Below are 22,812 nucleotides of genomic sequence, written 5' to 3'. Positions count from 1 at the left end.
ACATGGTCAATCACTCGATAGTATGCGGAGCGGAGGGCAAGATGTCGCATATTTCACATTTTCCTCATGTTCGTGCGCTGGTCGCATCGTTGGAGGTAAAAAAGTGAGCATACATAGCATGACCGCCTCGGTCTCGAGTCCTCTGCTTCGTGCATCTACCATCTTTCGGTATCCACAGGCAGTGCCTGTGTGATTACGATTGGTTGACATTATAAGGCTGGCTCTGCTGCCTTTGGGTTTCTGGGTGCCTTGATTTTTCTGGTCTGGGGTTCATACGGAGATTATGTGGGATAATAGAGGAATTGGGAATGGACTCGTGTCTCTTTTTTGGTCTTTTGTCTTTGTATCGATGATCCATAATGGTAGCTTGGGAAAATAATGAAATCATGTCGCTGTCTTTGATACTGCTGGTTGGAGTCGGTCTATGAATTCGTCTTTCTCTCTTTGGCTCGGTAAACCGACAGAACCTCGGATCAACCATCCAAGCTGCAACCCCTTGGTATCGTAATATCTAATCAACTATCGGTTGACAAATAGGTGTCAATTGGTCGTTACATTTTTAACTTCCATCTATCTTATAGCAGCATCGCGCTCTGAGTCTGCCTCCGGACGGTGAGAACAGCGGGTCAGCCGAGGTTCAAAAACAGTGCTCGGCTGCTTCTCCGCAAACTGCGAGTACTCCGCAATCAGCTCCATCTTGACCGTCGTACGACCCTCTTTTGTTCCACACTCTTGCTCAGCTTTATAATCGTCTCTTTGCCCTGCTTCATCTATCCGGGCTTTTCGATTTTCTAGTCGACAGCACCTTGCTAGAGTTCATTTTCTCTCGTTGATCCCCCACATACACAACATGTCCGCCTCCACAAGAATTCCCCCCATCGCTCAGCCCTTTGTGAGCGATCGGGCAAAGAAGGTCCTCGACCTGGTATGTTGTCTCTTCACATCTTACCCCCAGCTACAACTATGCTAATGCTTTCCGCGGCGCTCAGGTTGAAGAATTCGTCGAGAAAGACTGCATCCCCGCCGATGCTCTATTCCATGCCCAGCTCGGCGAAGGCGAGAAGAGATGGCAAACTACCCCGGCTGTGCTAGAGGAGCTCAAAGCCAAGGCCCGGAAGCTGGGCCTGTGGAACATGTTCCTGCCCAAGAACCACTTCTCCCAGGGTGCTGGGTTCAGTAACCTGGAGTATGGTCTGATGGCTGAGTATCTCGGCAAGAGCAAGCTTGCTTCTGAGGTGGGTGATTCGGAGTCAGACACTTGCAAAGAGTGACGGCTAGGGTGCTGACGGGTGATTTTTTAGGCGACGAATAACTCTGCCCCTGATACCGGTAACATGGAGGTGCTGGCCAAGTATGGCAATGAGGCGCAGAAGAAGCAGTGGCTTGCTCCTCTGCTCGAGGGCAAGATCCGCTCTGCTTTCCTCATGACCGAGCCTGATGTTGCCTCGAGTGATGCCACAAACATTGAGCTGAACATCCGGCGCGAAGGCAATGAGTACGTTCTTAACGGATCGGTATGTGGACGTTCCACTCGCCTCTACGAAGAGCACTTTCATACTAAACCAATTCTCAATAGAAATGGTGGTCGTCCGGCGCTGGTGACCCCCGTTGCGCGATCTACCTAGTCATGGGCAAGTCCGACGCGACCAACCCGGACCCCTACCGCCAGCAATCCGTCATCCTCGTGCCTGCCGGCCTTCCCGGCATCACCGTGCACCGGATGCTGACCGTATACGGCTACGACGACGCCCCGCACGGCCACGGCCACATCACCTTCACCAACGTGCGCGTGCCCGTCTCGAACATGGTCCTGGGCGAGGGCCGCGGCTTCGAGATCATCCAGGGCCGCCTCGGCCCCGGCCGCATCCACCACGCGATGCGCACCATCGGCGCCGCCGAAAAGGCCCTCGAGTGGCTCATCGCCCGCGTCAACGACGACCGCAAGAAGACCTTCGGCAAGCCTCTGTCCGCCCATGGCGTCATCCTCGAGTGGATCGCCAAGTCGCGCATCGAGATCGACGCCGCCCGCCTCATCGTTCTCAACGCCGCCATCAAGATCGACCAGGGCGACGCCAAGTCCGCCCTCAAGGAGATCGCCCAGGCCAAGGTCCTCGTTCCCCAGACCGCCCTGACCGTCATCGACCGCGCCGTCCAGGCCTATGGCGCCGCCGGTGTCTGCCAGGATACGCCCCTGGCCAATCTCTGGGCCATGATCCGGACGCTGCGTATTGCCGACGGACCCGATGAGGTCCATCTGCAGCAGCTTGGGAGACGTGAGAACAGGTCGCGCCAGGACGCCATTGTCGCCAAGCTGAAGTACCAGAAGGAGGAGGCGGAGCGGTTGCTGTTGGCTAGTGGATTCCAGAAGCCCAAGAGTCATCTGTGATGACCTGGTGGACGTAGACATAAAATAATCGGACAAAATAGTATGCAGGACAATGAGAATGTCTTCTTTATATACCAAATACCAGTACGAGAGACTACAAGGGTGTACCATCTTCATCGTGAACAAGTAAATAGAGCATCTAACTCCGGTATCTAAAGTCAAAACATGTTACTACTTTTCGCTAGATGATGCAATTCATCTAAGGTATAAACCCATCCCATGGTATCCCCCACCTACCCACCAGAGACATGAGACAGAAAACCGAACAATCACAGCAAATGCATCACTCGCCAGCGAGTTGTCATAACCTTTCAGTAGTCGTCATCTTCCGCTTTCGTGCGCTTCGCCTTGGCCCTCTTCTTGTTGCCCTTGAAGTGTTTCTTCGAGTTGCCGCGCACCTCTGACACGTCCACTCCGCGTTCCAGCGCAACCATCAATCTCTCCTTGCGGCCGTTCAGCTGCTTTCGGATCTGCTGACCTTGCTCGGTGTACTGGGCGTTAAACGGCAGGGTAAGCCGTCCGGCTGAGCCCTTCGCGCCGGGGCCGAAGAAACCCGTGTCGAGATTCCGCGACCGCGACCCCTGGACGGCCTGGCCCTGTTTGGAGGATGAGCCTAGGGACAAGAGTTCCGCGTCGTCGTCGAATTCCTCGCCGCCTGCGTTGGCCTGGGCGGTTCTTGCGAGCATTTCCTGTCGGCGGGCCGGGAGATGGGCGGTGTCGTACAGCTCGCGGTTGTACTCGAGCGGGTCGATGGGCTCTTCACCATCAGGGACGGGGGGCGGGTGGCAAAAGAGAAGTTTACCGTTGACGTAGTCCTTTAGTACGTAGCGGGCCGCGCGCGACTCGTCGGGCTGACCTTGGCCGGTAGTAGCGAAACCACGAGCTCTGGCGTAGGCTCGCAGGAGATCGTGGGCGCTGGGAATGCCCGTGCCGCCTTCTTCCAGCGGCCGAGTGAGAATTTTCACGCCATAGACATCCTCCAGGAAGTGCTTGGGGATACGCTGCGCGACCAGACCAGCTGGACCAGTGAATTCGCGCTGCTGGTCGATGGGGAGGACACCATTCACCACCAGTTCGGCCTTGGTTGTTGCGAAGTTGGGGAAGACCAAACCGGGGCAGTCGCAGAGCATGATCTCCGGCGACAGGTAGAGTGTCTGGAAGTGTTTCGTCTTTCCAGGTGTAGCGGAGACAGATACCTTCTTTGCTCCGAGGAGGGCGTTGATGGTACTGGACTTGCCGACATTGGGGTAACCGACCAGACCGATTGTTGTCTTCTGCTTGCGCTGTCCCTCGCCATTGTCGTTATCCGGAAGTGTGCCCGGGGTTTTGGACAGGAAGAGTTCTTCCAGCTCCTCCACATCGAGAATATCCGTCCTCCGAGATTTGCGGTACTCGGGAAGCTCAAGTCCCCCATCGTGCTCAGTTTGTCCATCTCCTTCGGCTGATGCATCCTTGGTATCTTGTTGATCTTTGATGTTCATCGAACTCGTCGCATTGGCGAGATCATCGGCGTCCTCTTCCTCGCTCTCACTGCCTGTTTCTTCGGCCAGAAGCCGGGCCTCGTTCAGCTCCTTGGCCAGATGAGCCGAGAAAAATCGAAAGTTGATATTGTTGCGGTCGAAGTAATCAGCCCACATCTCTCGTTGTTTCTCAGTGAGCATATCTGCCTTGTTGACAAGCAAAAGGTTCTGCTTCTTGGGGTCGATCTCCTTCACATAGTTTTCGAGATCCTCCGAGCGAAACATCAATGGATTCCGAGCATCGACAATCTGTACAACCAGGTCCGAACGTTCAATGACTCGCCACAGCTGGCGCCAGACCTCCAAGTTCCGCTCAAAGGGCGTCATCAGAAGATCGTTGTTCTCCTGAAGCTCCGCAAGTCCTCTTCGCCACTCCAGAAAACTCTCCTTCTCCATCGTCTCCAGCTGATCCCTGGTCGTCGTGGAATCCCATTTCGGTCTTCTCGGCACGGTCAAGCGCCCCTTATTCTGCTGATGCTTCTTCCTGGCCGACTTCTCCTCTGACGCGGAAAGAAGAAAAGGGTTCTTTTGATCCGAGTGAATGATCTTGATGTTGCTCATCTTCTCCGCAGTAAAGTCGGTGCCCGCCAGTTCGGCGGTGCTGAGAAATTCATCGAGGGCGGCTTGCTCCGTGATACTGCGCATCTTCACCCACGACGCTTCTTTGGCAGCATTGGTGACATAAGTACTGCCATCCTGCGCGGTACGAGTAATAGCAGTATTATGCGATACTTTCTTCTGGCTCGATGCTTTACCCTTGCCGAATCGATCTTTCATGAGGGTGTTTCCCAACCCGACGGAATTTTTGGATTTTGCGAGAACCATGGTGGCGATGTGTGCAGCCCAATCCGCTGACTTCCACCACTATTAGAATGTAATTCTTTCCCTTGTATAAATAGAGTGAGAGCTCGTATCCAGAGGGAAAGAAAGGAAGTTTTAATGCTCGGAGGCAAAGCAAAACAGAGAAAAAGTGGTATTATTAATGATGGGTGAAGATTTCCAGAGAGAAAAAGAAAAGCCCCGCGCGGATAAGATAAGATGCTGAGTCATCCAGCATCGAGAATTGTTGGGACAAACAAGAACAATTGCCGAAGAAACAGGGAGATTCAAGGCTAGAATATCCGTTGCTCAAGTTATTACTGGCTTTCAGACTTCCTCATCATGACCCTCTGACTCTGCAGACTTCAGAATGTAGTAGTGACAACGATGTTTCTGCCCAAGGCATGAACCTGCCGATAAGGGACCACGTGACTCGATAACATCCCACTATCGCGAAATTTTGATTTTTGATCTCCGAACGAGAGTTGGAAAGAGAGTGACAGAGCAGATTAGACAGTCAAGCTTTTAGGGCGTCGATAATAATCAGATCAGCAAGATGCCTCCTCGCAAGCAGTGGATGTACGTTGACGGATCCGTTCCATTTGATGCTCGTCGGCACCAAGACTAATTCTAGAGCAACAGTGATAAGAAAAATGCCACCACATACCAGCTCTTTCACCGATCTCAAAATGATCCTTTGATTCACGACCCCGAAGCTGACGATCGTGTCTTGCATCCTGTTTCAGGGCCGCCGCTTCCAATCTCAGAAGGCTCGAAGCGGAGCAAAAATCTTTCGGATCTGACCAGCGAATTTGGATCAGACTCCGTTCGGCACAATGAGGGCGAGGCTGCGACCTATGGCATTTACTTCGATGACTCGAAATATGACTACATGCAGCATCTGCGGGAGCTGGGAACTGGTGGCGGCGAGTCGTACTTTGTGGAGGCTACGAGCAAGGGAAAGGGCAAGGCCAAGGGGATGAAGCTGGAAGATGCCCTGAAGCAACAAATGACGCTGGACGATACGAGGAGCGAGTTTGGCGCCGGCAGTGTCTACGGATCTGAATATACTTCGGACCTGCGCTCGACCACTTCATCATACTCTCGCAAACCGACATACCAGGACCAACAAAATGTCCCCGATGCGATTGCAGGTTTCCAGCCTGACATGGATCCCCGTCTTCGTGAAGTGCTCGAGGCGCTTGAGGACGAGGAATATGTTGACCCGGATGATGAGGAGGATGTCTTCGGCAAATTGACCGACCATGCGGAGGAGCTGGATGCAGGCGACTGGGAGGACACACTGTTCGACGAAGAAGACGAAGACGACGGCTGGGAGTCTGATGCAACAGAAAAAGCACCCGTGCAGATGAACACTACTGAGGCCAAGGCGGACCACGGCGGTGTTCCACTTCCTCCAAAATCAAATGACCAGGAGCCTGGAGAACTGCCAAGCCACGACACACCCGCTCCAGACATGGGCCCTGAGGACCAGGGATGGATGCGCGAGTTCGCCAAGTTCAAGAAGGACGCCAAAGTGAAAGCTGCGCCAGTAGCGCCGCCAAGCATCGTTCCTTCGGAGCAGCGCAGCACTCTCGCTTCCACCATCTTCACCGTGGGGGGCACGCCAATTCGCAGAAAGAAGCGCAAGGGCGCACTCACCAACCCCTCTGCGTACTCTATGACGTCGTCTGCTCTGGCCCGTACAGAAGGCCACCGGCTTCTTGACGACCGATTCGACAGGATAGAGGCGCTCTATGCCCTGGACGAGGAAGGCGAGGAGTACGACGATAACATGTCCATGGTCAGTGGCATGACTGGCATGACTGGTATGACCGGCATCTCCACCGCTTCATCGCAAGCGCCCAGCCTCATTGACGCCAACGGTCGCGAGGTAGCCCCGCGACACAACTTCAATGAGGTCATGGACGACTTCCTTGCCGGGTGGGATGATAAGACGAGCGCCCAGGCGAAGCGTAAGGGCGCCAAGGCCAAGAGAGGCAAAAACGGCAACGAGGCAATTGGAATCAAGATGTTGGAGGAGATCCGACAGGGTCTCGGGCCTGCTAGGGTGCCAGGAAAGGTTTCTGGCAGGGCATAATTCTCCTTAAACGAACTGCGACGATGCATCTTCATTTTCTCCAGCTAAAAGCTTTGGCATTGGGCGTTTCGGCATTGTTTTTTAGACCATATCCACACGTTATTTCATGAATGAAGTATGATGCGTTTTCTTTGCATCTAATATACGTCCATCTCAGAAAGGTAGAGGCAGTAGTTGAAAGTTCACCGCGACGAAGGGCTAGAATTCTGTACAAGTCTGCCAAGTGGAGGTCTTTCCTTCTCCTCCACCTATATATACAAGTGGCTCTATAATACATGGGTATATGGATTCATCCATTCCAAATACAACATCACAAATCTTCTCAGGCGCAGAAAGATCCTCTCCAGGAGGACGCAAATCATAGAGCACCCCCGACCTTTTCAACGATCCACATCGCCAATCGCACCTTCCAAGAGACTCGTCTTTCGGTCCGCCGTAGATCCTCGCGCGAGATGGCTTGGGAATCTTTTTGCAACCAATCGGTCTCAGCCCCCAATTTCCGTTTCAAATCCTGGTCATTGGTTACGACCAGCGCGCCGACTTCCAAATCCAGGCTGTAGCTGCGCTTGGTGTAGTTGCTGCTTCCGACAAATGTCATACTGGGGTGTTCTTCCTTTGGCAGAGTAATCCACAATCCCTTGGCGTGATAAGTCCAGCCTCCTGGTTCCCCAACGGTCCCGCGTCGCCATTCTTTGAGTTGGATGGAGTTTGTACGTTGTGCCTCTGCGACTCGGTCCAGAAACTTGGCTGAAAGATGTGTGTAGGCGGCAGGGAGCATGCCAGAAACCCCCGGAGAGCCATAGAATCCATTGGCCCACGGGGAAGCGGTAAGCACGGTACCTCGGGTAGTCGAGGCGGTGTGAGAGGTCGATGTGCTTGCTATGAGGAGAGAAGAAAGGACGGGATGTATGTTGAAGTAGCCAGCGGTAAAGAGCCAGCGGGCACCAGAGAAGACAGGGGAAGTAGAAAGAAGGCGCAGAATAGCTGTAACCGCGGGGAACTCAGTAGAAGTATCAGGCTTCAACAGCGGAGTGAACTGAGCCACAGGGTATACGAGTGTTTGACTCGACGAACCCCATTCAGGTGCTGGCTTAGTATTAGAGGGAGGCTGGATGAGGGGGTGCAAGACAGTCGTTGAATAGGCAATGAATTCTTCCGGGTCATCCAAGGGACAAGGGGCGCCGTTGGACGTCGGCCAATCCAGGAGGTATCCTGAAGCCTTATGTGGATCCGGTAGAACCTGAAAGCTGAGGCTGCACACAGCGTCATGTATTCCCGCATAGTAATCGGCCAGTTCTTTGTTCTGAAAGACATGGTACCTATCCAAACGATTGGTGAAATAATCTTCCGAGAGGTTCGCACTGTAAATAGATGATCAGCTCATCGTTATGCATTTGTGACTTAGATTACCGTACCCAGAAAGAATAATTTCATCATCGAAGCCATACAGCTTCATGTGTTGAAGGCCCCAGCCCTCGTTGATCCTTCGAGGGATCCATTTCTTTCTCAGTCCTGTCAGATTGGGGGTGTGGAACACCCGAATTTCAACCCTATCTGGCCCATGTTCAGCAACCAGAGATGCCAGGAGAGAAGCGCAAGAAGGGTTTGGAGTCTCCCGAGTCCCTCGTAGGGCATCGGTGAGGATGGATATTTTGAGCTTGGGATTATCCCGAAGCGCCTGGTTTATGGTTTCGATAAGCTCATGTTCCGCTTTGCCTATGTATAAAGTGGAGAGGTAGATGCGCTTTTTGGCATTCCGTATCTTATCCTGTATTCCAATCAGTTAACAAAAGACGGTGGTCTTCATTGATTGCCCCATTGCTCCTTACCTTGAGAGTGCTATAGAAACTTGCAGGGGAATCTAAGATAGTAACGTTGGAAGCTGGAACCTCAAATCGAGGCGCCACTCTATCCAACTCAACCGTAATTGTACCCAAAGGAGAGGCTGATGAGGGCGCAACCGTGCTGGCGTTTGATGTATAGGCGGAGAATTTGCGGTCACAAAGCCTTGTCCGAGCAATCGGCCTGCGCCCAGCGCATCGCAGAGCGTTGCCTCCAATGCGTTGAAACATCCTACCTATATCTTCTTGTCTACCCGACCGACAAGAGACTGCAAGATCAATAGCAAGACGCCATTGAGACCGACGTGTTCGCAAAAAAGATGGAACCGCTATTAGACACATCTTCGGCAGTTCGATGATAGAGAGCAAACGGTGCAAACAGTGTCCGCGCTAGACCGCATCAGGAGGCTCTTTCACCTCCGTCGTGACGGGCTGCCCGCATCCTATCTCGAACCTCAGCTTTGCAGACTGCCGACCAGCTCAATCGCTGTATATCGCTCAAGATGTCGACCATACTTCGTACATTGCGGAATTTGAGGAGGATTGGACTCAAGGTTGGTCGTCGGATCGAACTCGGAGCCTCGGAACCTTTGTGCTAATCTCTTTAACCCTGCACAGGAATATGGACATCAGATGCAGGTACGGTATCCGAAAATGCGATGGAGGGTGTCCATGAGCAGACAGAATGTTTTGTTTGGATGATGACTTACTCTCTTGCCCCTTCGGCTTCACTTTATGACAGTATATCGGTATAGCTTACCCGCAATTATCGGCCGCGACAAGTGACTAACGCAAGCACAATTTATAGGTGATACCAAAGCTGGCACCTTGATCGCTACCGACCGCTACGGCAATAAGTACTACGAAAACATGGAGGAGGAGCTTCCTCGTGAGTGATGCGAGCAAGTTGTCGATGGGTTGCCGTTAATAACTGTGACAGTCCGGACAAGATGGGTCGATTACAAGGAGAAGGAATATGACCCCGCGCAGATCGAGCCTGGCTGGTGAGAATATCTCGAATCATCACGATGCAATTGTTTCGAAATAAGACTGCTAAATCAATATGTTGTTCAGGCACGCCTGGCTGTCTTACATGGTGGATGCGCCTCCAACCCAGGACAAGATTTTGCAGACTGGCCTCCGCGCGTGGGAATTGCCTGAGCACAGGCCTAACCTGACTCTCAGCCGTGGCGCTTTCAAGACCTATTCGACGTTAGTATCCCCCCCCTATGGGAGTTCCCTCCTCGGACCTGAATTGTCCGCTATGAGACGCTCCTTCCGGTGCGCAATCACTAACTCTATTTTCAATAAAGTGTGAAGCCCAAGTACTCCGCTTGGACCCCAGTTGCCGCTCCTCGGTAGGTGAAATTTGACGAGATGATAGAAGTGGAGGTCAGGCATGGCTGGCGCAAGCTTCGTTTGGTTTCTTTGACCCTCTAGCCATTAGCTCTGTGGTTGGGGATGTAAATAAAGATGTTCTATTGCTCGTTCGATTCTATCAAAAGGATTCAAAGTTAAATTCCTGCTTCTCGCCTGACAGTCAGACGCTATATGTCCATAACTATCAACAAGAAAATATCATGAAGGTATTTTGTAGCCAAGAAATATCACAACAAATGGCTCGCGGACAAACCAGACAAGAGGTATCCTGGTGTTAAAGGACATAGAGGCCGGAGCCTATATTTGACCAATGTCGAATTGGTCGTCGATCTTCAAGCTCAACGCACCACCACAAAACCTCCTTCAACTTTTCGATATCCCCGCTTGCCTCATGAGCGCGGGAGAGCGCATACCAAGCCTCAGAGTTATCCCAGGCGGTGCCACGTTTTGTCAATGCCGACAAGAGGGCGTAGGCTCGGTCCCGGGCAGCGATACGGTTGAGCAGTTTAGGTTCATCCTCCTCAACGTCAGTTGCAGGAATCTGCCGGTTTGATGGCATTGGCCGATCCTCTAAATTGTCAAAATCCTTATTTTGAACCTTGTTCAAGGTCGCATTGGTCTTCTGAGCGGTAGCCGGTAGGTATAGCGTTGACATCTCCGCATGAAGATCATCAGCATCTGGTCGGTTCACAGGCATCTTCCTCTCCCAGATGTCGAGGAGTAGATTTGCCAGGCAGACGGTCGCTTTGACATGATCCAGATCACGCACCAACGCTTCCTCGAAGAGCTCCATTGCGTCATGAGGGCGGGATTGAGCTTGTGCCAAGAGCCCCCGTTCGGTGTGGAGGTCGGCCCAGAGCTCGTCACAGCTTTTTACTTCAGCCCAACCACGGCTTCTAAATGCTCTGGCAGAGGATTCCTGGGCAGCAACAAGAGCTTCCACACGGTCAACATGCTTGGCGGCCTCTTCGCACGCTTCTTGCGCATCCTCAAATAGCGAAGCGCGTCGATAGAGGCCCGCGATCAGGAGCCAAATCTTGATCAGGACAGCAAGAGCGTGTTTTTGCGATTGGACAGGGGAGAATTTGGTAATCGCTTTTGTAGGTGATTCAAATCTATATGGTAATCGAATGTCTTGCTCAGGTGGCTGTTTGGGATGACCCGTTGGAGGAGGCGCTTGTTTGCAATCCATGTTATGAGCTGCGGGTCGCAGAGGCTGCTTCGCGCTCTGTGGTTGGTTTGCAGTGCTTGATACCGCAAGACCGACAGCATCTTGAGCGACGCCTTCTCCGCTACCTGGTTGCTGCGGCATCCCAGTCCCGTTGGTAGCCGCGCTGACTCCGTTGGTCAGATCTTCAGTGCCATTTACGTGAGTCGAGCTTTGAGCTTCGGGCTTTTTAAGAGTACCGCTGCGCTTCCGTAATTTTTGCCGCGTCGAATCAGATCTGCCCAGCGGTTGTGGATTCTCAGCATTCCCATTCTGATCGTGAGTAATTTGGATTGCGGGCGCAAGATCGGTGTTGGGTAATTGCTCGTTGTGAACCGAAGGGCTGGTACTGAGAGGTTGCGTTTCACTGGTAGATTCGGCTTTACGTTCGGAAGCGCGTGAGGCTTTATGTCTGCCAAAAATACTTCCTCGTAGACTCTTTACTGTACCAGCGGCGCTTTTCGGTGGAACGAGATGCTCTGTTTGGCGGTCCTTCTGTTCATCAGCCTGAAGCTCCAGTTTGTTGAACAGCGTTGCAAAAAGGCTGAGTAGTTGATCGCTGTGGTTAACAGCAGCCTCGGGGCCCTCCTGGAGCTCAGTGAACGCTAATTGTGTCATGCGTGTCTCGATAATGCGCTCCTTTTCTCGGCCCCGCAGATGATCGATCAAAGCATGCCGTATCTCGGTAGTAGTTGAGGCGTCTCCAGTGTCTTGACCTTGCCTTTGTGACCCTCTCCTACCGTTGACCAACGATATAACGGCCCTGGGAAATTGCTCGAATGCAGCTTCACAGGAGCGCTCAGCAATGTCGTAGTCTTGTTTGGCACTGAGCAAGAGTGCAAGTAAATGCCAAAGGGGCACTAGGTCTCGCTCTCTGGACAGATCGGACTGTGGGCCGTGTGCTTGCGTATAGGACAGAGCCGATTTAACATAACCGATGGCACCATCCAGGTCTCGGCTTTCCGCGAGCAAGAGGGCGAGAGTATACAAAGATGAATAATTGAACTCATCACCGAGCTCTGGAGCAATGCTTCTTTCTAGATTCTCGATGGCCTCCGCACGGATATCATCCCTGTCTTCATTTCTGGGCGTCCAACTCGCCCAGTTTGCAAGCCCCGTCCCAATTGCTCTGTAAGCAGTGGCGATGACACGAGGAGACACCACCTGCGCATCGGCCGAATCTTGCCGGATGACGAGCTTTCCTTCCTCCCCGTTGTCTTCAATTTCTTGCACGTGCTTAGCGACGAACTTTTTCAAGATTGCAACCAAGTCTTTCGCTTTTTCAGCCTCCTTAGCTGAGCCGAAACAGACAAGCATAGATACTCCTTCTGCAAGCGTCTGGATCAAATTCTCGTCGCTTTCTAATTCACCATACTGTGCCGCTTTCTCCGCCCTTGCTTTGGCCCCGAGGACAATCTCAATGTAAGAATCGAGTGCTTTGACAGCGAGATCGAAATCTGCCAGAGCTGAATGGACATGGAATAGGCGACGCAGGATCAAGTAAGAGTGGTAGGTCTTTGTAGCGGCGCGATAAAGAATCTAAGGTACTGTTGGTCAACATGCCCCAGGCTGCATGAGGTTAGCCGGATAAAGCACGTACATCAAGAACATTGCGGCCAACAGAGTTTTGGCCGCCTTCACCCAGGTCTTCGTCGGTCCAATCCGGTCCACATAGTTCTTGCCAATTGCGGATCACTTGCTCGACCCAATCCTCTATTTGCTCATTCGGACTGTTGGCCATGGGAAATTTCACTTCACGCAGAAAGTTGGCCTCATAGATCGCTTCTACACGCCGAATCTCGCTGGCGAGTTGGGGACGGTCGGGACCGCTCGTCGGGGAGACGTACAACAACCCATTCTGAAGAATGGCGGTCAAGAGGTCGTAGTACGATTTCCAGGTTGCTGATTTCGCGGCAGGTTCACTCGGTCCCTCGGGATGTACAGCCTGCGCAGACGAATGCTGTTTGACGTAGGGATGGGCAGACCACAGCCTACATAGCTTCAAAGCTGTCTTAATGAGCTCAGAATCCCCAGAGTGTGTCCCTTTGACAGCTTCTTCGCTGGCAATAGATGCAGCCTTTCCTAGCAATTTCTCCGACCAATGTAAGAATTGCGAGCATTTCGAGGAGAGGGATGTGCTATGGCTACTCAGCCATGGTGTAAGTGTTTCGAGTATCTTCAGCGCGTCATGGGGTTCGGATACCATTGCCTGGGCAGCTCCTATACGTATGTCAGACCAATAAGCTGAGCGCACAAGAGCACTAACTGGCCCACCTTTCATGTAGCAGCCCTTAACCAGGCAGACCTCCGTCCATGGGGAGATATTCTCCCCCAATTTGTCTGCTACCTCTCCGAAGTCCCTCGGCAGATGAGCTGCTGCCAGGCCCGGTTCACTGAGGGACCAATGGAGCCAACCAAGGCAGACTTGAGCTTGGAAGATCTCTTCTGGAGAGCCATCTCCGTTTTCAATGGTAGATAGCAGCGGGGGTATTAATTCGGGCAAGGAAGACGAGGAGCTAGAGGATGATTGAGCAGTCGACGGTCTTTTCTGGTTGTATTCGGCAATCCGAGATTCTGCTGTAGCGACCTGCAGGAAACCTACCGTAAGGGAAAGTGGAAAATCAGCGTCTGAGATGTCAAGCAAGCAAGGAAAGCAAGGGAGGCCAGTAATACATGTCTCTTGAGGCGCATGTTTGGTCACCTTCCGAATAAGCTCGGGGACTTCATCCCATTTGTTCTGGCATCGCGCACTGTCCAACGCCACAATGTAGCGATGGCCCTTCTCAGAGACCTGACCCTACATTCAGCGTCAATGACGTGATATCCAGGCACGGCAGGTTGTTCAAATGTAGAGGGGAACACGTTGCCTGGCAGTCGTAACTCGGGGAAGACCGCACTCACCGTCATAATGGAGGTACGCTTGAAGATGGAGAAGAGCTGCAACGACTATGGAAGGCAGTAAGAATATCATCCATTATCCATGCCCAACCCCGAGGCTACTCTGCAATAGAATCACAGGATAAGAAATGAGAATGTTCCCCCAACAGTCCAACTAAGCCAATGAAGATAAACATCATCGGCCAGGGGAGACCCGCACGGGAGTAATTTACAAGCGTATGGTACCGTCACGTACCGAGGCTTCATGTGGCCCGAGCTTATTTTTTTCTGCTACCACAAAATTTTGTATTTTCCTTTTTGATAAGAGCAAACCTCGGAGGGACGACAGCCTGCGAGAAGCTCAGGTCATCAGGTGCGCAAGATGGCATCCACTACTCTGCGTGCTGTGACGCATCGGTTGACGGCCACGCCTGTCGATCAATTGCCTCAGATCGCATCATTCCTGGCAACATCATTGAGCGATTGCGGGGAGCTCCTGTCTGCGACACAGAATCAGAAGACGGGCAAGTCCGAATCTGACAATGCTGTGCAGATTCATAAGCTCAAAACTCGATTGGCCAGTTTGCTTCAGGATAGGAGCTTTGAGGGACGATGGACTGCGGTTGTTCTGATAAAGGCGACGGTGGAAGCTGGCCAGTGGGAAGTGCTTCGCGGATGCGAACCGCTTGTGCGCGGTCTCGTTGCGATTTTGGCTGTAAGTCGTCGAGGCGGTCGCTGACTAGCCAGGTCAATTGCTAATTCTTATTTGCGCAGAAACCGGATCCCATCTCTACGAAGAAAATGTGCATAATCACTTTGACACGGATCTTTCATCTTACCTACCAATATCCCACTCTTGTTCGCGAAATAACGACGCCGTCACTACCGGGGTTCATCACTTCGTCGTTGAACCTCATCTCGGTCAAGCCGTCCTCTGAGCCCGTCAGAAAGTTGAAGCCCAATACGCCGTTCTTGGAGATTGTCCTGAGCGCTTTCCTGGAGCTCATCGCAAGACACCCAACGATATTTCGTCCATTTTCTGCGCAGATTCACAGCATCCTCCAGGAGATCATTGGTGCAACATCTCCGACGTTTCCCGGCGCAACGGTGGATCTAGCGGAGCAGTTGTTCATCGCGCTCCACAATTGCGCACCGAAGAACAACTCCGCAGAGCAATGGAGGAACGCCTGCCGAATGACAATCTCTTCGGCTCACAGGGCCGCGGACTATGTTTTGAGAGGGGTGGTGGAACAGTGGGAGTCTGTCGATGCGACTTTGAGACAAGGCGCTCAGCCACAGGACTACAGCCAGGTGGTGGCTGATGCTGGGCCAGATGCGCTAGGACTTCCCGGCTGGGAGGGCATTCATGCCGGAGTGGAAAGATTGACGGTACTCTTACGCTTGTTATCCCGGTTTTTGACAGCACCGACGGCCTCCGCAGTGACAATTCCACTGGGCTTGATTTTGGATCTGACATCCCGACTGAGTGCGACCACTGTTCCAGCACCAGGTGCAGATGTGCCTGTCAACTTACAGATTGGCCGGGAGGAAAGGGACGGCCTCTGGGCTGAACTACCTCGTATCCACGCTGTGTGCATGGAACTACTTCTGAGCGCCGTGGATGCTCTGGAGACGGGCGTCGTCCCAGTAGCGCAGACGATCTTGGAGCAGGCCCTCTGGGTTTTCCGGGCCGAGAAATTCAACAAGGATGTCCGTGCCTCTGTATATGACCTTGTCCAGGCTTTGCTCCCACTTATGGGACCGTCAACGACGAAAAAGAACGTTTCGTCACTCACAGACGTCGTCCGGTCCTGTTGCTCTGACATCTTACCACCAACGGGTGACTCAGTTCCCTCCGCGGCGTCAGATCCCAAGGGCAAGGCAAAGATGAACCAGGCCACAGTCAACGCCGACTCGTTCTTGCACCCTGCCTCCAAACAGAGTCGACAAACACAAACTTCAACCACGTTCCCCAACCTGAAGCGAGCCGCATCCGATCTCCTTCCAGTCGTTCTCGCTTTTGTTCCCATCGAGTTCCTCCCCACCTCACTCCGCGCCGAAATCGATCGGACAGTCATCCTCACCTCAGACAAGACCGGGATGCTGGCAAGCGTGCTTAATCCAGTCCCGGCCATGAAAGGTCGCGGCACGGGCTCCAGCATCATGCCCTTCCTGGCGCGATGCTATTTCACCGAGATGGAGGTCGAGGGACTGATCAAACCCAGAATGCCCGTTCTGATGCACGCACCGGGTATTAGCGGGTATAGCAGCATGGCCCACGACGACGAGGATGAAGAACAAGAAGAGCAGACCACTGCCGCTGTGCAGCACGTTGCTCCCGAACTTACAGGCTTCCTCAGACCAACCGCCACCCCGACTATCCAGGGCAACCTGCGCACCACCGAAACGGTAAAGGAGCACGCGCCGTCCATGCACAAGCGGAGCCTGCCCGAGGAAACCAAGCCAAGGTTCCCAGCCGCGTCAGCGGCCAGTCTGACAGACAATAAAGCCGATGATGTGCAAGCGAAGAAAGCCCGGCTTGATAACGAAGCTGTGTCGGCCCAGCCCGCCCTTGGCACGGCCTCTCCTGCTTCGTTCACGGCCACGGCGGCAATCTCTATCCCGACGGCCTCTATCACGGCTACCTCTGCGCCGATGCCGACGAACACCATGAAGGCGGCTACGGCTGGTGCGGACGTTTCGATGTCCGGGACCGCAGTAGCTGCCGCGGAGGCAGGCGACGACGACAGCGACGATGAGATTCCTACGCTGAACATTGAGCCGGATACGGACGAGGAGGACGACGAGGAGGATGTGACGATGGATGGTTGATAGTGGATACTCTATGGATTTATTCTAATGCTACCTCACAGTGCATAAAATACACATACAGTTCGATAGAAATAGAAAACCGACCCAAATGGTTCAGCGCGATCGCGCTACAAAAAATATCCATAGATTCTTCAATCTACCCGTCTATATGTATGTATATGAATATGTATCTATATCTACGGCATACACACAACCTAAACCGCATTATAAAACCCTCAACCCTCTCTCCCAGTATTTTCCTCCATCCCAGTATCGAAACCACGGCTCCCTCCAACACCACCACCCCTCGCCCTTGGCCCCGAGCCCCAACCCACGGAGCGGACTAATGGGCAACGGCTCCGTCAACCAGAGCCCGCCCCGGGCAAAATCATCCGCGATCGAGGCGCCGGAGAAAAACAGCCACCAGAAAGCAAACATCACGTTAGCGGCGCGTCTGATGGGCCGCGAAAACCGGTATCTGGCGTTAATAGACCGCGCAAGCTGGTTCTGGATCATGATCCCAACAGGCTGCAGGAGGAAAAAGACCAAATGGGCGTGGGGCGTCGTCTCGGCGAACTGAGTATAGCTTCCGCAGGCGTGGATTAGGCCGCTGAGAGAGAATGCAGTGACGGCCGTTACGGTGCGTCGGATGCTGGGGCGTACTGCCAAGTGTTCAGGGAGCAGAGAGAGGAGGAAGTTGGCGGTGGAGGTGAACCCGAAGCGGAAGAGTTGGTGCCACCATTGACTCCAGCAGCCTATGAGGCCATGGTCGAGGGAGGGGCCGGCAAGCGGGCCGAAGGAGTCGGAGTAGAGCCAGGGAGCATCAAGTGGGACGCGCGTGAGGGCGCGCGAGGCGTTGGGGAAGGCGAGCGAGAGGCCTAGGAAAATGATAGGGTTGAGGGGTGTGATGAAGCTTAGAGCGGCGTAGACGCCGAGTCCGCTCAGGGTTTCTCGGTAGAGACGCACGAGGATGACGGGAATAGTCGGGAGTGGGAGGTAGGTGAAAGGGAATGGGCGGGCCGGGGCCGACGAGACCAAGCCCCAGAAGTATGGGTCGTGCATCATGAGGACCTTGACCAGGTCCAGGAGGAGATAGTGCTTGAGGAAGGTGAGGAGGAAGGCGTTCAGACGCGCTCGTGCGTCGAGCTGCGGGTCGGCCTCATTGCTGGTCTTATCAATTGCTTCACGGGCAGACCGCCCATTTCTGATAGTCCGTTGCCTCTGTAGCGAGTCAGGCAACGGATCCAAGGTGGATATGCGCCAGTTCCATTCTGGTCCTCGCATATTGAAGAGCAGGCCCAACGCCCAGTTGAGACGGTGCAAGAATGCGCGGGGATACGGCTGCCAGGCGAGGGTCTCTGACTCCCGCTGGGATGCATATTGCTTTGCCTTGAGGATGTGACCATTCGCAGCCTTGTCGCTGGACCGAGGCTTATTTTCGTTGTCTGGTGTCCGCACTTCGTCCGGACATGCTGCGTTACACGAGCGTCTCTCTATTCGCTCGAAATCTCTTTCGGCATCGTTAAAGACTAGAATCGTTGCACTCCAGATAGTCCACCAGGCTGTCACTAAGCCTCCCATATAACCATTCCCTCCCAAGAGCGCACGCCGGTGTCGCGTGACATCAACGGCTGTCCCGAGAATAAGAGCAAAGACGACGGGGCGAAGATATCGCGCTCCACGCCGCCGGGATATCAACAGACCACATAAAGGAAGAGCGGTGAAGACAAAGAGATGCCACAGGTAAAAGGGTTTGTAGTCTCCATGCTGGATGAGGAGCTCGAACTGGTCGCGGTTGTTGTCAAGGATTTGGCGGTAAGAGCTGGGTTGGGCCATTAGCAGTCCAGTTCCTTGATGTCAAGTCAAGGATTGTCCAGATTTTGACTGCCGATGATATATCCAAGGATGAAGATTTTTCAGAGAACTAGAGCCAATGTATCTTGATCAGACTGCGACTTGACTATCTAGATAGAATGTAGATGGAATTCAGTGGTCGATGCAGGACTTTGAGACGGAGAAAAAGCAAGGGAAACTCGAAGCGCAGAAAAAGTAAAAATGCACACAATGCAAGGGATGATGCTCAGGATCATGATGCAGGCAGAACAATATTCACCTTCTTCTCATTACCTCTTGCAGTATTCTTCATATTGCAACATTGATGCTTGATGCTTGACGCTTGACGCTTGGCCTCTTGTTCGGATGATAAAAACCTAGAATCGTCATTTCTTCTGCTTTTGTAGAGCAGATAACAATGATGAAATGACCGATCGGATGAGATAAGACTGACATCTTAAGAAATTCATACATTTGTTTCATGCCATCCTGAGACAGAATAGATGTGTTTGAAGGACTTTTTCACCATGAAAATATGCAGCATGGGTGTATTTTGTGTAAATGTATGGATACGTTGGTCATACAGGCTGCACTTGTAGTTAATCCATGCTGTGGAACAAGACAACAACAGACGGATAACTGCACCATGCTGGATCGCTACTCTTAGAGCGTGTTTCGACTGAATTCTGACGGTACATCTAAGCCCTATAACTCCTGGATGGAGACTCATCCTACTACTGCACACCAGTGACAGTGTCAATATAAGTACTCGGTAGCTGGTGCCCGAATTTGGATGCCTGGGGTTAGTGGCATCAACCTTGAATTTAGCTTAATTCAATTTTTCCATCATGAATTACGAGGATGACTGTTCTTCTTCCTCTTCTTCTTGATATCTCTGCTATGTCCATCGGCTAGGTCCACCCATGGCTGCTACCTCCTTCGATACACATCACGCAATGGTCCTCGAATCAAAACCATCAGAGTGAAAAAGTCCCACTGTGGATAATTCCATCCCCAGAATCTACCCAGAGATCAGATGAGCGGAGATTCCCCACCAGACATCAACTGGAGAAGTGACTCATGGAACGGAACGAACAACCGGGCTAAGAGCTATTTGATCCCCATAGGTACCCATGATCTCGTATTGGCCTTCCTTTTATGTGATCGCTGATGACCCTTATGCAATAGGGCCCCTTCATAACTCCAGTGTCAATGAAATTATGAACAGTCTGCTTCAGCCTGCTTCCATATCCTATTCCTGATCAGGCCATCTTCCCTGCATCTCATCTCCAGTGTCCAGTGCCGCTTGTGCATCAGGTCGATTAACTCCGTCTTCGCCGACTTTCAAGCCCCGCTACAAACTCCATGACCCTGACTCGGAAAAGCCGTCTAATCTCCTATCCCCATCTGCTCTTAACAGCTCCTCCCAGGTTGCCCTCGACGAGGTCAGCACTAAGACCTTCGCCAGTCCCCAGTATGCTTTCCCAACGTAGTTCCCATAATGATCGATCACTCCACCACTCCGTTCTTTCATTATCATCTTTGCGTTTCATCGGCAGAAAGGAGATCCGATCACAGCGAGCCTCGCGGCCTATGACGCTGTTGTATCCTTGTAGGTGCCCAGAGGCTAAGCTAATCACCATGTTCCCCTCATGCCTGTCGCCCCGTCCCGCCAGTTATTGGAGCTAAAGGCGCCACTACTTGCCGATTTCCCGAAAGACTAGATACTCATACTAAACTATCGGCGATAATAAAACAGCGGCTTTCTTCTTTAGGCCCAGTAGTTGTCTGATTCTATTCTAGTTGGGAGTTTGACTCGCGCACTTTGATTAATCTCCGAAGCTGCTACTTTTTCGGATGTACACAGTATGAACCAACCTCCGGCCTCCATTCTTCCTCTGTAATCCTACCTACCGACTGTCTTCTTTTTGGGTTGTTACGATAGTATGTATGATCAGCATTCTTGTACTATTCAAGCTTTGAAGAAATAGAGAATATCCCCACACTTGGTGGCTCTTCGTCCGGTTGTCAACCTGCACAATCCTATCCTTCAGCACGGATGGGCACCAACAACAGCCAGTCAGCTTCGGCTGATACTATCGAGCCTGTTCAACCTACTCGGATACCGCACTGGCGTCTGCTCTTTGACCAAGGTGTGCTCACCCAAGAGATCATTGATTATAGCTTCGCCGGTTCAGGCACAGAAGAAGACCCATACCTAGTCACCTGGATTCTCAATGATCCTCGGAACCCCCTCGAATTTCCCACGACGAAGAAATGGGTCTACACCATGGTCATGGCGTGGGCGACGTTAGCCGTGTCACTGGTCTCGTCGGCATACACTGGCGGCATGAAACAGATCATGGAACAGTTTGGCGTCGGCGCAGAAGTAGCAACTCTGGGCGTGTCCACATTCGTGCTGGGGTTCGCGGTCGGTCCCCTCATATTTGCGCCCATGAGCGAGCTCTGGGGAAGACAGTATCTCTTTCTGATCAGCTACTGCGGATTGACCATTTTCAACGCCGCGTCCGCAGGCTCACCGAACATTCAAGCGCTCATTATCTTCCGATTCCTCGCCGGAGCTTTCGGGTCGTCCCCTTTGACTAACGCAGGTGGTGTCATTGCGGACCTTTTCTCAGCGAGCCAACGTGGTCTGGCGATGAGTCTGTTTGCGTCGGCTCCGTTCCTGGGCCCGGTCCTAGGGCCCATCATTGGTGGTTTCCTGGGCATGACGGAGGGGTGGAAGTGGGTGATGGGGTTCTTGGCCATCTTTTCTGGCGCACTCTGGATCATCGCGGGCCTCATCGTCCCCGAAACGTATGCGCCCGTTCTCCTTCATCAGCGAGCCGTCAACCTTTCCAAGCTTACTGGCAAAGTCTACAAGAGCAGGATTGAAGCTGAACAAGGAAAGAAGACGCTTGGCCACTCTTTGAAGATATCGCTGTCCCGCCCATGGATTCTGCTTCTCCGGGAACCCATTGTTCTTTTGCTGTCAATATACATGGCAATCGTGTACGGAACTCTGTTCATGATGTTTGGCGCCTTCCCCATCGTGTTTGCCGGCCAGCGAGGCTGGAACCAAGGCGTGTCAGGGTTGGCTTTCCTGGGGATAATGATTGGCATGATGTGTGCTGTGGCCTTTAGCATCTTCGATAACAAGCGGTATATCAGAACCCAGGAGGCACATGATGGCTTTGCGCCTCCTGAGGCGCGCCTGCCTCCCTGCCTGGTCGCTTCGGTGGCCATTCCTGTTGGTCTCTTCTGGTTTGCCTGGACAAACTACCCTTCGATCCACTATCTGGCCAGTATTTCCGCGGGTGTGCCGTTTGGTTTTGGCATGGTCCTTGTCTTTCTCAGCCTCATGAACTATCTGATCGATGCGTACACAATTTACGCTGCCTCCGTGCTCGCTGCTAGCGCCGTCCTGCGCTCGGTTTTCGCCGCCGCATTTCCCCTGTTCGTAAAGTATATGTATAGCTCGTTAGGTAAGTCCCTTTTCTTTGGTGTTGCTGTTTTGGTGAAAGTTAATCAGGTCCAGGTATTCACTGGGCCTCGTCCATACCTGCCTTCCTGGCACTTGGCTGTGTCCCCTTTCCATTCCTCTTCTACAAGTACGGGCCTGTCATCCGAAGAAGATGCAAGTTCGCCGCAGAATCGGACACATTCATGCGGAAGTTAATGGAACGAACAGTCAAAGAACCACAGGAAGAGGAGAAGGAAAACCCGGGCGTCATGGCGGCCCCGAGCCAGGTAACCTTGGAGCCCACCTCTGCGGAATCAGAGGTAGATAGGGTTTCCTTGGACCGTGCTAAGCTCAGTCGGAGGCAGTCAAGCCTCTCAACCAAATCTGCCAGTTCATATGGGTCTAAGAAGATGGTGACATCGCAGGACGTCTACGATGCGAATCCCTATGACATTGACCGTGTCAACACGCGCGGCTCGTTCAAGGACTGAGCTCTCGAAAAGTAGCAATCTATATAGACTCTGCATGGATACAATGAACTCATCACCCTTCATAGACAGCGACATTCTTCTCT

The 22,812-nt window shown here is 52.6% G+C and overlaps 9 protein-coding genes across 9 annotated transcripts; 5 read left to right on the top strand and 4 right to left on the bottom strand.

Annotated features, from left to right (window-relative positions):
- Positions 1-850: 850 nt before the first annotated feature.
- On the top strand, positions 851-2,386 carry Aud_006271 (acyl-CoA dehydrogenase family protein; the record flags this gene model as incomplete). Its single annotated transcript, XM_043291174.1, has 4 exons — positions 851-925; positions 990-1,235; positions 1,302-1,514; positions 1,577-2,386. The coding sequence occupies 4 exons, from the start codon at positions 851-853 to the stop codon at positions 2,384-2,386; spliced, it is 1,344 nt and encodes a 447-aa protein (XP_043147109.1).
- A 311-nt stretch (positions 2,387-2,697) lies between these two features.
- Aud_006270 (ribosome biogenesis GTPase LSG1) lies at positions 2,698-4,731 on the bottom strand (the record flags this gene model as incomplete). The annotated part of the gene is made up of 1 exon (XM_043291173.1): positions 2,698-4,731. One exon carries the CDS (start codon positions 4,729-4,731, stop codon positions 2,698-2,700), a length of 2,034 nt encoding a protein of 677 aa, XP_043147108.1.
- Positions 4,732-5,281: 550 nt separating this feature from the next.
- Aud_006269 (ribosome biogenesis protein LTV1) lies at positions 5,282-6,826 on the top strand (the record flags this gene model as incomplete). Its single annotated transcript, XM_043291172.1, has 2 exons — positions 5,282-5,304; positions 5,368-6,826. 2 exons carry the CDS (start codon positions 5,282-5,284, stop codon positions 6,824-6,826), a joined length of 1,482 nt encoding a protein of 493 aa, XP_043147107.1.
- Positions 6,827-7,184: 358 nt separating this feature from the next.
- On the bottom strand, positions 7,185-8,898 carry Aud_006268 (CDP-diacylglycerol--glycerol-3-phosphate 3-phosphatidyltransferase; the record flags this gene model as incomplete). The annotated part of the gene is made up of 3 exons (XM_043291171.1): positions 7,185-8,187; positions 8,242-8,594; positions 8,656-8,898. 3 exons carry the CDS (start codon positions 8,896-8,898, stop codon positions 7,185-7,187), a joined length of 1,599 nt encoding a protein of 532 aa, XP_043147106.1.
- A 272-nt stretch (positions 8,899-9,170) lies between these two features.
- Aud_006267 (complex I NDUFA12 subunit family protein) lies at positions 9,171-10,029 on the top strand (the record flags this gene model as incomplete). The annotated part of the gene is made up of 7 exons (XM_043291170.1): positions 9,171-9,221; positions 9,286-9,306; positions 9,410-9,416; positions 9,476-9,556; positions 9,608-9,671; positions 9,742-9,879; positions 9,981-10,029. 7 exons carry the CDS (start codon positions 9,171-9,173, stop codon positions 10,027-10,029), a joined length of 411 nt encoding a protein of 136 aa, XP_043147105.1.
- Positions 10,030-10,321: 292 nt separating this feature from the next.
- On the bottom strand, positions 10,322-14,161 carry Aud_006266 (putative filamentation protein (Rhf1); the record flags this gene model as incomplete). Its single annotated transcript, XM_043291169.1, has 5 exons — positions 10,322-12,793; positions 12,855-13,474; positions 13,529-13,852; positions 13,928-14,051; positions 14,156-14,161. The coding sequence occupies 5 exons, from the start codon at positions 14,159-14,161 to the stop codon at positions 10,322-10,324; spliced, it is 3,546 nt and encodes a 1,181-aa protein (XP_043147104.1).
- Positions 14,162-14,513: 352 nt separating this feature from the next.
- On the top strand, positions 14,514-16,963 carry Aud_006265 (uncharacterized protein; the record flags this gene model as incomplete). The annotated part of the gene is made up of 2 exons (XM_043291168.1): positions 14,514-14,846; positions 14,906-16,963. The coding sequence occupies 2 exons, from the start codon at positions 14,514-14,516 to the stop codon at positions 16,961-16,963; spliced, it is 2,391 nt and encodes a 796-aa protein (XP_043147103.1).
- Positions 16,964-17,167: 204 nt separating this feature from the next.
- Positions 17,168-18,778, bottom strand: Aud_006264 (wax synthase family protein; the record flags this gene model as incomplete). Its single annotated transcript, XM_043291167.1, has 1 exon — positions 17,168-18,778. One exon carries the CDS (start codon positions 18,776-18,778, stop codon positions 17,168-17,170), a length of 1,611 nt encoding a protein of 536 aa, XP_043147102.1.
- Positions 18,779-20,834: 2,056 nt separating this feature from the next.
- Aud_006263 (MFS transporter) lies at positions 20,835-22,729 on the top strand (the record flags this gene model as incomplete). The annotated part of the gene is made up of 2 exons (XM_043291166.1): positions 20,835-22,260; positions 22,314-22,729. The coding sequence occupies 2 exons, from the start codon at positions 20,835-20,837 to the stop codon at positions 22,727-22,729; spliced, it is 1,842 nt and encodes a 613-aa protein (XP_043147101.1).
- Positions 22,730-22,812: the final 83 nt, after the last annotated feature.

The sequence above is a fragment of the Aspergillus udagawae genome, assembly GCF_001078395.1.
Source record: "Aspergillus udagawae IFM 46973 DNA, scaffold_4, whole genome shotgun sequence".
In the NCBI taxonomy this organism is placed as follows: Eukaryota; Fungi; Ascomycota; class Eurotiomycetes; order Eurotiales; family Aspergillaceae; genus Aspergillus; species Aspergillus udagawae.
Note: the sequence above shows the minus strand (reverse complement) of the source record. Positions and strands in the feature narration are given on the sequence as shown.